Below are 15,345 nucleotides of genomic sequence, written 5' to 3'. Positions count from 1 at the left end.
TTCCAAATGGTCTCTATCTCATTGGTTTCTTCCCATCAGATCATGTACATATACAGCCATTACAGATTGGAATAACAGTTTTATATTGTCTTTTTTTCTTGATGTCAGTTTCCGCATCCACTATTTCTCGTGAGACTTCACAATTTGTGCAATTTCTTCTTAATTTTTTTTCTTGAATACATAAAAAAATTAGGTTTGGCAGTGAGAAACTAGGTGGGGGTCTGGTAACCAGAAACAAACTACATTGTATTTTTTTGGCCATATAGATATAATACATACCCTAATCCTAATCAGAGGTTGTTTTGGCTGTCTACTATTTCCTGTGTGTTCATCCTCAGCTCTCGCCAGTAATGATTCAACCTTGGCCATACAGAATGCTTCAACTTTCTGAGCTATATCGTGATCTTCAGGATTTAAGCTTGTATCGGCAAGAACAACGTCTTCCATGTAGAACTGTCTGACTGTATTCAATGCGATCTTGCTACACTTGACAGCCTTCTCCCGTATTCTAACTAATGCAACATGTCTGTAGAGATCAAATGAGGGACTTTACTATGCCTGACAACCTTCTCATGTACTCTTACTAACAGATGTCTGTATATCAAATGAGGGTCTTTAGTACATTTGTACACTGAGACTTTACTACACTGGGACTATACTACACTCGGACTTTACTACACTGAGACTTTACTACACTGAGACTTTACTACACTGGGACTATACTACACTCGGACTTTACTACACTGAGACTTTACTACACTGGTACTTTACTACACTGGGACTATACTACACTGAGACTATACTACACTGGGACTATACTACACTGGGACTATACTACACTAGGACTATACTACACTGGGACTATACTACACTGGGACTATACTACACTGGGACTTTACTACACTGAGACTATACTACACTGAGACTTTACTACACTGGTACTATACTACACTAGGACTTTACTACACTGGGACTATACTACACTGGGACTATACTACACTGGGACTATACTACACTGGGACTTTACTACACTGAGACTTTACTACACTGGGACTATACTACACTGGTAATATACTACACTGAGACTTTACTAGACTAGGACTATACTACACTGGGACTATACTACACTGAGACTATACTACACTGGGACTATACTACACTGGGACTATACTACACTAGGACTTTACTACACTGGGACTATACTACACTGAGACTATACTACACTGGGACTATACTACACTGAGACTATACTACACTGATACTTTACTAGACTAGGACTATACTACACTGGGACTATACTACACTGAGACTTTACTACACTGGGACTATACATGTACTACTCTGGGACTATACTACACTGGGACTATACTACACTGGGACTTTACTACACTGGGACTATACTACACTGGGACTATACTACACTGATACTATACTACACTGAGACTTTACTAGACTAGGACTATACTACACTGGGACTATACTACACTGAGACTATACTACACTGAGACTTTACTAGACTAGGACTATACTACACTGAGACTATACTACACTGGGACTTTACTACACTGGGACTATACTACACTGGGACTTTACTACACTGGGACTTTACTACACTGAGACTATATTACACTGAGACTACACTACACTGGGACTATACTACACTGGGACTATACTACACTGGGACTATACTACACTGGGACTATACTACACTGAGACTTTACTAGACTAGGACTATACTACACTGGGACTATACTACACTGAGACTATACTACACTAGGATTTACTACACTGGGACTTTATTACACTGGTACTTTACTACACTGAGACTATACTACACTGAGACTATACTACACTGGTACTATACTACACTGGTACTTTACTACACTGGGACTATACTACACTGAGACTTTACTACACTATTACTTTACTACACTGAGACTATACTACACTGAGACTTTACTACACTGGGACTATACTACACTGGTACTATACTACTCTGGGACTATACTACACTGGGACTATACTACACTGGGACTTTACTACACTGGGACTATACTATACTGAGACTTTATTTCACTGGGACTTTACTACACTGGGACTATACTACTGGTACATTACTACACTGAGACTTTACTACACTGAGAATTTACTACACTAGGACTTTACTACACTGGGACTATACTACACTGGGACTATACTACACTGGGACTATACTACACTGGGACAATACTACATGTACACTGAGACTATACTACACTGGGACTATACTACACTGAGACTTTAATACACTGGGACTTTACTACACTGAGACTTTACTACACTGGGACTATACTACACTGGGACTATACTATACTGGGACTTTACTACACTGGGACTATACTACACTGGGACTATACTACACTGGGACTATACTACACTGGTACTTTACTACACTGAGACTTTACTACACTGAGAATTTACTACACTGGGACTATACTACACTGGGACTATACTACACTGTGACTATACTACTGGTACATTACTACACTGAGACTTTACTACACTGAGAATTTACTACACTAGGACTTTACTACACTGGGACTATACTACACTGGGACTATACTACACTGGGACTATACTACACTGGGACTATACTACACTGGGACTATACTACACTGGGACAATACTACATGTACACTGAGACTATACTACACTGGTACTATACTACACTGAGACTTTACTACACTGGTACTATACTACACTGAGAATTTACTACACTAGGACTTTACTACACTGGGACTATACTACACTGAGACTATACTACACTGGGACTATACTACACTGGGACTATACTACACTGGGACTATACTACACTGAGACTTTACTACACTGGGACTATACTACTCTGGGACTATACTACACTGGGACTATACTACACTGGGACTTTACTACACTGGGACTATACTACACTAGGACTATACTACACTGAGACTATACTACACTGATACTTTACTAGACTAGGACTATACTACACTGGGACTATACTACACTGAGACTTTACTACACTGGGACTATACATGTACTACTCTGGGACTATACTACACTGGGACTATACTACACTGGGACTTTACTACACTGGGACTATACTACACTGGGACTATACTACACTGATACTATACTACACTGAGACTTTACTAGACTAGGACTATACTACACTGGGACTATACTACACTGAGACTATACTACACTGAGACTTTACTAGACTAGGACTATACTACACTGAGACTATACTACACTGGGACTTTACTACACTGGGACTATACTACACTGGGACTTTACTACACTGGGACTTTACTACACTGAGACTATATTACACTGAGACTACACTACACTGGGACTATACTACACTGGGACTATACTACACTGGGACTATACTACACTGGGACTATACTACACTGAGACTTTACTAGACTAGGACTATACTACACTGGGACTATACTACACTGAGACTATACTACACTAGGATTTACTACACTGGGACTTTATTACACTGGTACTTTACTACACTGAGACTATACTACACTGAGACTATACTACACTGGTACTATACTACACTGGTACTTTACTACACTGGGACTATACTACACTGAGACTTTACTAGACTAGGACTATACTACACTGGGACTATACTACACTGAGACTATACTACACTAGGATTTACTACACTGGGACTTTACTACACTAGTACTTTACTACACTGAGACTATACTACACTGAGACTTTACTACACTGGGACTATACTACACTGGTACTATACTACTCTGGGACTATACTACACTGGGACTATACTACACTGGGACTTTACTACACTGGGACTATACTATACTGAGACTTTATTTCACTGGGACTTTACTACACTGGGACTATACTACTGGTACATTACTACACTGAGACTTTACTACACTGAGAATTTACTACACTAGGACTTTACTACACTGGGACTATACTACACTGGGACTATACTACACTGGGACTATACTACACTGGGACAATACTACATGTACACTGAGACTATACTACACTGGGACTATACTACACTGAGACTTTAATACACTGGGACTTTACTACACTGAGACTTTACTACACTGGGACTATACTACACTGGGACTATACTATACTGGGACTTTACTACACTGGGACTATACTACACTGGGACTATACTACACTGGGACTATACTACACTGGTACTTTACTACACTGAGACTTTACTACACTGAGAATTTACTACACTGGGACTATACTACACTGGGACTATACTACACTGAGACTATACTACACTGGGACTATACTACACTGAGACTATACTACACTGGGACTTTACTACACTGAGACTTTACTACAATGGGACTTTACTACACTGGGACTATACTACACTGAGACTATACTACACTGGGACTATACTACACTGGGACTTTACTACACTGGGACTATACTACACTGAGACTTTACTACACTGGGACTATACTACACTGGTACTTTACTACACTGAGACTTTACTACACTGAGACTATATTACACTGAGACTTTACTACACTGGGACTATACTACACTGAGACTTTACTACACTGGGACTATACTACACTGAGACTATACTACACTGGGACTATACTACACTGGGACTATACTACACTGGGACTTTACTACACTGGGACTATACTATACTGAGACTTTATTTCACTGGGACTTTACTACACTGGGACTATACTACTGGTACATTACTACACTGAGACTTTACTACACTGAGAATTTACTACACTAGGACTTTACTACACTGGGACTATACTACACTGGGACTATACTACACTGGGACTATACTACACTGGGACTATACTACACTGGGACTATACTACACTGGTACTTTACTACACTGAGACTTTACTACACTGAGAATTTACTACACTGGGACTATACTACACTGGGACTATACTACACTGAGACTATACTACACTGGGACTATACTACACTGAGACTATACTACACTGGGACTTTACTACACTGAGACTTTACTACAATGGGACTTTACTACACTGAGACTTTACTACAATGGGACTTTACTACACTGGGACTATACTACACTGAGACTATACTACACTGAGACTTTACTACACTGGGACTTTACTACACTGAGACTATATTACACTGAGACTTTACTACACTGGGACTATACTACACTGAGACTTTACTACACTGGGACTATACTACACTGGTACTTTACTACACTGAGACTTTACTACACTGAGACTATATTACACTGAGACTTTACTACACTGGGACTATACTACACTGAGACTTTACTACACTGGGACTATACTACACTGAGACTATACTACACTGGGACTATACTACACTGGGACTATACTACACTGAGACTTTACTACACTGGGACAATACTACACTGAGACTATACTACACTGGGACTATACTACACTGGGACTATACTACACTGAGACTTTACTACACTGGGACTATACTACACTGAGACTTTACTACACTGGGACTATACTACATCAGTGATGCCACTTAACAACAACACCATAAGACATAGTATCTATGATAGGATGTGAAAGTGATGCCTCTTAACAACAACACCATAATTATTAAGACATAGTATCTATGATAGGATGTGAAAGTGATGCCACTTAACAACAACACCATAAGACATAGTGTCTAACTATACTTTAAGACTTACTTCTGTCTTGGCATCCTCCACTTAAAGATGTTGCTATGGTTTCATAACTATACTTTAACTCTTTCACCACTATTCTCCCCATGGGACTGTATGCTATCCACTAGGCCCCTCATTAGCATACACATAATAAAAGTATGAGTGAGTGTTATGTTATCAAATTGATATAAAAATACTTAGAATTGCCTAATCTTTGAAAATTAGGTATCATTTTAAAGCCAAATAAATTTTCTACATTACACTTCCAATTACACACATCCAAACATCAAATATACAGCTAGAATTTGGGTTAAAATGATAAAATTTCGTTAAAAAAACTGTGTGTTGCTTATTTATTGTCATATCACAAATAAACAATACATTTATATCACAAATAAAATACAAAATACCAACATTCATGTTCCTACAAAACTAATATATTCTGGTTGTATGGTCAAAATGGGCGAAAATTTGATAAAAAATGTTATTTTATGTCATAATAATTTGAACGAAATTAATTAACGGCTCACTAATCCGATTACGACACAATAGTCTGTGCCGCACCGGCAATGAAAGTGTTCTAAAATATCTGAAGTCGTCACCTCAATACCTTTTGAAAAGTTAGTTTGAGTAAATATAATTCATTATTTGACAGAACAACAAAAAATTACCACTAAATTTATGCCCAAAATAAATAAAAAATGACCACAAGTTGGAGGTATGCGAGTCCGAATCGGGGTGCCAAAGTGGCGCTTTTTGCCGACATGCTTATCCTCAAGAGCAAATATGCAGTCGGAACTTTGAACTAACGTTGTGGCAATCTGATCCCTACATAAACTGTTTTGAGTTCACACAGCCATGTCCTTGTATAAAACAATGTATCGACAGTCAAAATTTATTGAAAATTTCTATGAACAGCACCTTTATTTAAGTTGTAAACGATGTTAGGGGAGACAGTTTTGCTTCGGCCATGTTGAAATTTTGAATTTTACGCTGAAAATCACATGTAAAAAATCCGATTGGAAAATCGTGCACAAGTTTCCCTCCACTGACCTGTGCACAGTGAGTTTGTATTACTACAAGTCATTATTGAGCCGTAACAAAAAGAAATAAAACCAAAATAATCCATTTTATAGCCAAAAATTACAACCAAGACGTTAGTATGGGCGTCGGTACCGGTCACAAGATTGCGTAAATTTGCCGACATTCAAAAATTCAGACGTAAATTGCTGCCGGCAGCTCAAATTGACTGAAGCGGGAATTTGATGCTTACACGCGAGTACAATGTGTTCCCACAGCTAAACACTTGCATTCAACGATGTATTTCAAGTCAAATTCTGTTGAAATATCCAAGGACAGTGCCATAATTTCTATCGTAGACCATGCTATGGGAGCCGTTAATTACCTCCGCCATGTTTAAATTCGATTTTGTTGGCGAAAAACGCACATAAAAATTACGATCGCTCGTTTTTTGGGCCGTACTTGGTTACCGTTCACTGTCACGCATTCAAAATGGCAGTATAGATAAACAAGGCTAATACGCATGTGTGGAACTAGTTATGGCAGCAAATTTTGCAGCAATAGCTGCCGTTGAACAGTTTTACGGTGATGAAGGTGAATGAACTTTGGCGTCCCGGTATACCGGGTTCTCGTGGGCGCCCTAGCGTGTCCCGGTATACCGGGTTCTCGTGGTGAAAGGGTTAAGACTTACTTCTGTCTGGATTCTCCTTCACTTAAAGATGTTGCTATGGTGCTACCAGGCTGACTAACAAAGAAGTTTTGTTGTTTATTGTGTTCTGGTTCTATTTTACATTCATGTTCATGTCCCCAAATAACCAAGTCCAGGAAATCATCTAGAAACTGTTCTGGTATGTAGTTGGTCTGTCCATGTTTAGCTCTATGGAGAGAGAGATACACATATTAGTTTATCTAGAAACTGTTCAGGTATGTAGTTGGTCTGTCCATGTTTAGCTCTATGGAGAGAGAGAGACACACATATTAGTTTATCTATAAACTGTTCTGGTATGTAGTTGGTCTGTCCATGTTTAGCTCTATGGAGAGAGAGATACACATATTAGTTTATCTATAAACTGTTCTGGTATGTAGTTGGTCTGTCCATGTTTAGCTCTATGGAGAGAGAGACACACATATTAGTTTATCTATAAACTGTTCTGGTATGTAGTTGGTCTGTCCATGTTTAGCTCTATGGAGAGAGAGAGACACACATATTAGTTTATCTATAAACTGTTCTGGTATGTAGTTGGTCTGTCCATGTTTAGCTCTATGGAGAGAGAGACACACATATTAGTTTATCTAGAAACTGTTCTGGTATGTAGTTGGTCTGTCCATGGCCAGCCATACAGAGAGAAAGACAGGTGCAGTAATGTCTAATGTCTTTGAGTTTCAAAGAGAATTTCAATGTGCAATTTAATATATGTAACAACAGCCCATACATCAAATCTGGTCAAATTGCGTCCTCTAACTTTCTTTGTTCAGGCAAGGATAATTATACAACGTAAGTTATGGGTTTTGTTTGACTCAGGGTGAAAATCTTTTTGTTAAAAGTATTTTCAGCTGAAAGGAAGACAAATATTGTAGAACAAGTAACAAAATGTTACTAAACCTGTGTAAACATAATTAACTAAATATTGGAGAACACTGACAAAATATAAAACAACAAGGTATCATGATGGTAGAACAACAAGGTATCATGATGGTAAAACAACAAGGTATCATGATGGTAAAACAACAAGGTATCATGATGGTAAAACAACAAGGTACCATCATGATGGTAAAACAACAAGGTACCATGATGGTAAAACAACAAGGTATCATGATGGTAAAACAACAAGGTATCATGATGGTAAAACAACAAGGTACCATGATGGTAAAACAACAAGGTATCATGATGGTAAAACAACAAGGTACCATGATGGTAGAACAACAAGGTACCATGATGGTAAAACAACAAGGTATCATGATGGTAAAACAACAAGGTACCATCATGATGGTAAAACAACAAGGTACCATGATGGTAAAACAACAAGGTATCATGATGGTAAAACAACAAGGTATCATGATAGTAAAACAACAAGGTACCATGATGGTAAAACAACAAGATACCATGATGGTAAAACAACAAGGTACCATCATGATGGTAAAACAACAAGATACCATGATGGTAAAACAACAAGGTACCATCATGATGGTAAAACAACAAGGTATCATGATGGTAAAACAACAAGGTATCATGATGGTAAAACAACAAGGTATCATGATGGTAAAACAACAAGGTACCATCATGATGGTAAAACAACAAGGTACCATGATGGTAAAACAACAAGGTATCATGATGGTAAAACAACAAGGTATCATGATGGTAAAACAACAAGGTACCATGATGGTAAAACAACAAGGTATCATGATGGTAAAACAACAAGGTACCATGATGGTAGAACAACAAGGTACCATGATGGTAAAACAACAAGGTATCATGATGGTAAAACAACAAGGTACCATCATGATGGTAAAACAACAAGGTACCATGATGGTAAAACAACAAGGTATCATGATGGTAAAACAACAAGGTATCATGATAGTAAAACAACAAGGTACCATGATGGTAAAACAACAAGATACCATGATGGTAAAACAACAAGGTACCATCATGATGGTAAAACAACAAGATACCATGATGGTAAAACAACAAGGTACCATCATGATGGTAAAACAACAAGGTACTATGATGGTAAAACAACAAGGTACCATGATGGTAAAACAACAAGGTACCATGATGGTAAAACAACAAGGTACCATGATGGTAAAACAACAAGGTACCATCATGATGGTAAAACAACAAGGTACTATAATGGTAAAACAACAAGGTACCATGATGGTAAAACAACAAGGTATCATGATGGTAAAACAACAAGGTACCATGATGGTAAAACAACAAGGTACCATGATGGTAAAACAACAAGGTACTATGATGGTAAAACAACAAGGTACCATGATGGTAAAACAACAAGGTACCATCATGATGGTAAAACAACAAGGTACCATGATGGTAAAACAACAAGGTACCATGATGGTAAAACAACAAGGTACCATCATGATGGTAAAACAACAAGGTACCATGATGGTAAAACAACAAGGTACTATGATGGTAAAACAACAAGGTATCATGATGGTAAAACAACAAGGTACTATGATGGTAAAACAACAAGGTATCATGATGGTAAAACAACAAGGTACCATGATGGTAAAACAACAAGGTACCATCATGATGGTAAAACAACAAGGTACCATGATGGTAGAACAACAAGGTACCATGATGGTAAAACAACAAGGTATCATGATGGTAAAACAACAAGGTACCATCATGATGGTAAAACAACAAGGTACCATGATGGTAGAACAACAAGGTACCATGATGGTAAAACAACAAGGTATCATGATGGTAAAACAACAAGGTACCATGATGGTAAAACAACAAGGTATCATCATGATGGTAAAACAACAAGGTACCATGATGGTAAAACAACAAGGTACCATGATGGTAAAACAACAAGGTACTATAATGGTAAAACAACAAGGTACCATGATGGTAAAACAACAAGGTACCATGATGGTAAAACAACAAGGTACCATCATGATGGTAAAACAACAAGGTACCATGATGGTAAAACAACAAGGTACCATGATGGTAAAACAACAAGGTACCATGATGGTAAAACAACAAGGTACCATGATGGTAAAACAACAAGGTATCATGATGGTAAAACAACAAGGTACCATGATGGTAAAACAACAAGGTACCATCATGATGGTAAAACAACAAGGTACCATGATGGTAAAACAACAAGGTACCATGATGGTAAAACAACAAGGTATCATGATGGTAAAACAACAAGGTACCATCATGATGGTAAAACAACAAGGTACCATGATGGTAAAACAACAAGGTACCATGATGGTAAAACAACAAGGTACTATAATGGTAAAACAACAAGGTACCATGATGGTAAAACAACAAGGTACCATCATGATGGTAAAACAACAAGGTACCATGATGGTAAAACAACAAGGTACTATAATGGTAAAACAACAAGGTACCATGATGGTAAAACAACAAGGTACCATCATGATGGTAAAACAACAAGGTACCATGATGGTAAAACAACAAGGTATCATGATGGTAAAACAACAAGGTACCATCATGATGGTAAAACAACAAGGTACCATGATGGTAAAACAACAAGGTACCATGATGGTAAAACAACAAGGTACTATAATGGTAAAACAACAAGGTACCATGATGGTAAAACAACAAGGTACCATCATGATGGTAAAACAACAAGGTACCATGATGGTAAAACAACAAGGTACCATGATGGTAAAACAACAAGGTATCATGATGGTAAAACAACAAGGTACCATGATGGTAAAACAACAAGGTATCATGATGGTAAAACAACAAGGTACCATGATGGTAAAACAACAAGGTACCATGATGGTAAAACAACAAGGTACCATGATGGTAAAACAACAAGGTACCATGATGGTAAAACAACAAGGTACCATGATGGTAAAACAACAAGGTACCATGATGGTAAAACAACAAGGTACCATGATGGTAAAACAACAAGGTACCATGATGGTAAAACAACAAGGTACCATGATGGTAAAACAACAAGGTACCATGATGGTAAAACAACAAGGTACCATGATGGTAAAACAACAAGGTACCATGATGGTAAAACAACAAGGTATCATGATGGTAAAACAACAGGGTACCATGATGGTAAAACAACAAGGTACTATAATGGTAAAACAACAATGTATCATGATGGTAAAACAACAAGGTATCATGATGGTAAAACAACAAGGTACCATGATGGTAAAACAACAAGGTACCATGATGGTAAAACAACAAGGTACCATGATGGTAAAACAACAAGGTATCATGATGGTAAAACAACAAGGTACCATCATGATGGTAAAACAACAAGGTACCATGATGGTAAAACAACAAGGTACCATGATGGTAAAACAACAAGGTATCATGATGGTAAAACAACAAGGTACCATGATGGTAAAACAACAAGGTATCATCATGATGGTAAAACAACAAGGTACCATGATGGTAAAACAACAAGGTACCATGATGGTAAAACAACAAGGTACCATGATGGTAAAACAACAAGGTATCATGATGGTAAAACAACAGGGTACCATGATGGTAAAACAACAGGGTACCATGATGGTAAAACAACAGGGTACCATGATGGTAAAACAACAGGGTACCATGATGGTAGAACAACAAGGTACCATGATGGTAAAACAACAAGGTACTATGATGGTAAAACAACAAGGTACCATGATGGTAAAACAACAAGGTACCATGATGGTAAAACAACAAGGTACCATGATGGTAAAACAACAAGGTACCATGATGGTAAAACAACAAGGTACCATGATGGTAAAACAACAAGGTACCATCATGATGGTAAAACAACAAGGTACCATGATGGTAAAAAAAACAAGGTACCATGATGGTAAAACAACAAGGTACCATCATGATGGTAAAACAACAAGGTACCATGATGGTAAAACAACAAGGTACCATGATGGTAGAACAACAAGGTACCATCATGATGGTAAAACAACAAGGTACCATGATGGTAAAACAACAAGGTACCATCATGATGGTAAAACAACAAGGTACTATAATGGTAAAACAACAAGGTACCATGATGGTAAAACAACAAGGTACCATGATGGTAAAACAACAAGGTACCATGATGGTAAAACAACAAGGTACCATGATGGTAGAACAACAAGGTAACATGATGGTAAAACAACAAGGTATCATGATGGGAGAACAACAAGGTATCATGATGGTAAAACAACAAGGTACCATGATGGTAGAACAACAAGGTACCATGATGGTAAAACAACAAGGTATCATGATGGTAAAACAACAAGGTACCATGATGGTAAAACAACAAGGTATCATGATGATAAAACAACAATCATGGTGATGAGTGGTAAACATACAATGTAGTAACGTGTACACATATGGTTGATGTGTTCAGTAAAATAAAAAAAGTACCAATAAAATGTACATTACCTATTTTGATGAAGACACAGTATATTAAACCAGCCTTCTTTATCTTCTTTAGGTCTCAACATGTGAACATTTTTATGACAAAATAATCTATGGAGTCTTTCATCTCTCACAGAACCTATCATCAAAAGAAAGTTTAATACAAAAATGAACCTATCATCAAAAGAAAGTTTAATACAAAAATGAACCTATCATCAAAAGAAAGTTTAATACAAAAATGAACCTATCATCAAAAGAAAGTTTAATACAACAAGCGACCTATCGGTCAGAATAGCTCCGCTGTTTTGTTTTTTTAATTTTTTTTTAATTTTGGTGACATGTAGAAGTGGTTCAGTTCTTCACTATGCAGTTTTGTTTTAGCGATGTAATAAAGTGGTTACTGGTTTCATATGATGTCTCACTATAAAACACATTTTACACAGAAGTTGGTAATGTATTGTACTTTTATACCATAGTCACCATTTTATAACAAAAATCTACTGTTATGAAAAATTGCACAAAATCTCTGAAAAAAAAAATGACTGGGAAATGCACACAAGAAAAAGAAAAAAAAAGAAGATTTTGAGGTTGGCTATAAATAATTCCAGTGTCTTACAGCTTTAACCCTGGAAAATGTTAATGATGAATGAAATAAACTAGGGATCTAAAATAATTTTGAGGCAATTTGAATTTCGATTTTCTAACAAATTTACCAAGTCAACAACATTCAACTTGTACTAGTTGTAGTAGATATATATGGGGAAGAAATGTATTAATCGCCATCTTAGTTTCCGTACAGCAACAATCCCAAGTACCTGGAAGAGAGTCATTCTCAGCCATACAGTGATAACACTCGTTCATGTTCGGTTACCTTTCATAAAGAAAACACAACGAAATGGTTGAAGTGATCTTTTTTTTTAAATTTCTTTTCATCACAAAAACAAAATCTGTGTGATCAAAAGTGTTGTAAACTAAACCAGAAAGAATGATCGGACTGGCTAAACTTCCCGCTGAACTGGAGTAAGGTCCAAGCCTCGATAGTATGTGAGGAAAACGTCTCCAACTAGCGATACAACTTTCAAAATATAACTTGACATGTCTTCATTTGTTAGAGTTATACAATTCAAGACGGGTTTTCACTCGAAAAAAAACAATTCTGTGAATAATGACACTCTGAACGCAGCGATTTCTCGGACGATGTTACCACTGTAACGTATGGCTGGCAACGACTTGCTTCCGGGTTTTATAGTCCCTCGTGCATCCGGGTACTTGAGATTGTCGCCGTACGGAAACTCACTTGTGCATTACCACATCGGTAATTTTGACGCTGTAATGTTGCCACCAAGATTGATCGTACAAAAACAAAACTCCATAAATGAACCACAAAGTACTTTCCATTTCAAAATGTGATAATTTTAGAAAGAGTATTATCAATTTTATTGACGACTGACTCTGTCAAAAATCGTCCCATACACTTCAGTTCAGGCATGCACGACTTCTCATAGAGCTCACTTGATCGTGAGGTGCGTATACTGGAATGAACTATTCTGTAGGAGGGTGGAGAATTTGGATTTGAAGTTTACAACCCTGTTTCGAACAAATATTTGTCATTTGGGCGCACAATGCGTAGAATTAAGACTACAGCACATATTACATTGCTTGTTTGACGTCAATAGTGTCTTTTGAAAAGTTGCAGTTTACCTAAAGTCTCGCGGACTGATTTCCAATATGGCGGCGGTCATAATGCTCATTAACATATTCATTTTTTTTTAAATTACAAAAAAAAAAATCATAAAAAATAGAAAAGAAGATGTGCTGACTTGAAAGAAATCTAAGTAAGCTACACACCAGATATCAAAGCAATCTGACAAGAAGTTTTCAAGGAGATAATGAAAATGACATTTTATGAAAAAAATCATAAAAAATTGAAAATGGCACAGATCAACTTGGCATGAACAAATCTGAATAGCCTCCAACTAGGGAACGTGCACACCAAATATCGAAGAATTCCGACTGTCACTTTCGGAGTAGATAATGAAAATATAAAAGTTTGACATACACCTATGATTCACTCTACTCTCTGTACTCGACACAACCTATACTTAAAGCTACGCTTTCAGCCTTCGCTGACAGCGGAGCTAAAAATGAACCTATCATCAAAAGAAAGTTTAATACAAAAATGAACCTATCATCAAAAGAAAGTTTAATACAAAAATGAACCTATCATCAAAAGAAAGTTTAATAAAAAATGAACCTATCATCAAAAGAAAGTTTAATATAAAAATGAACCTATCATCAAAAGAAAGTTTAATACAAAAATGAAGCTCAATCCACTGCAAAGCTTACAAAATGTGTAAAAAGTTTGTTATTGTACATACAATTTATATTGTATTTATAACTATGTTTGGCCATATCAATAACAAATGGGGTATTTATAACTATGTTTGGCCATATCAATAACAAATGGGGTATTTATAACTATGTTTGGCCATATCAATAACAAATGGGGTATTTATAACTATGTTTGGCCATA

The 15,345-nt window shown here is 36.9% G+C and overlaps 1 protein-coding gene across 4 annotated transcripts in view; it reads right to left on the bottom strand.

Annotated features, from left to right (window-relative positions):
• Window positions 1-15,345, bottom strand: part of LOC144440294 (double-strand break repair protein MRE11-like) — a 145,095-nt gene that overhangs the window by 85,492 nt on the left and 44,258 nt on the right. For all 4 annotated transcript variants that reach the window (XM_078129653.1, XM_078129654.1, XM_078129655.1 and 1 more), the window contains exons 7-9: window positions 12,837-12,951; window positions 7,416-7,601; window positions 280-526 (exon numbers count right to left, since the gene is read on the bottom strand). In XM_078129653.1, the coding sequence (XP_077985779.1) occupies window positions 280-526; window positions 7,416-7,601; window positions 12,837-12,951 (548 nt within the window). The remainder of the gene's footprint in view (window positions 1-279; window positions 527-7,415; window positions 7,602-12,836; window positions 12,952-15,345) is intronic.

Source organism: Glandiceps talaboti, chromosome 9, assembly GCF_964340395.1.
Source record: "Glandiceps talaboti chromosome 9, keGlaTala1.1, whole genome shotgun sequence".
Taxonomy (NCBI): Eukaryota; Metazoa; Hemichordata; class Enteropneusta; family Spengelidae; genus Glandiceps; species Glandiceps talaboti.
Note: the sequence above shows the minus strand (reverse complement) of the source record. Positions and strands in the feature narration are given on the sequence as shown.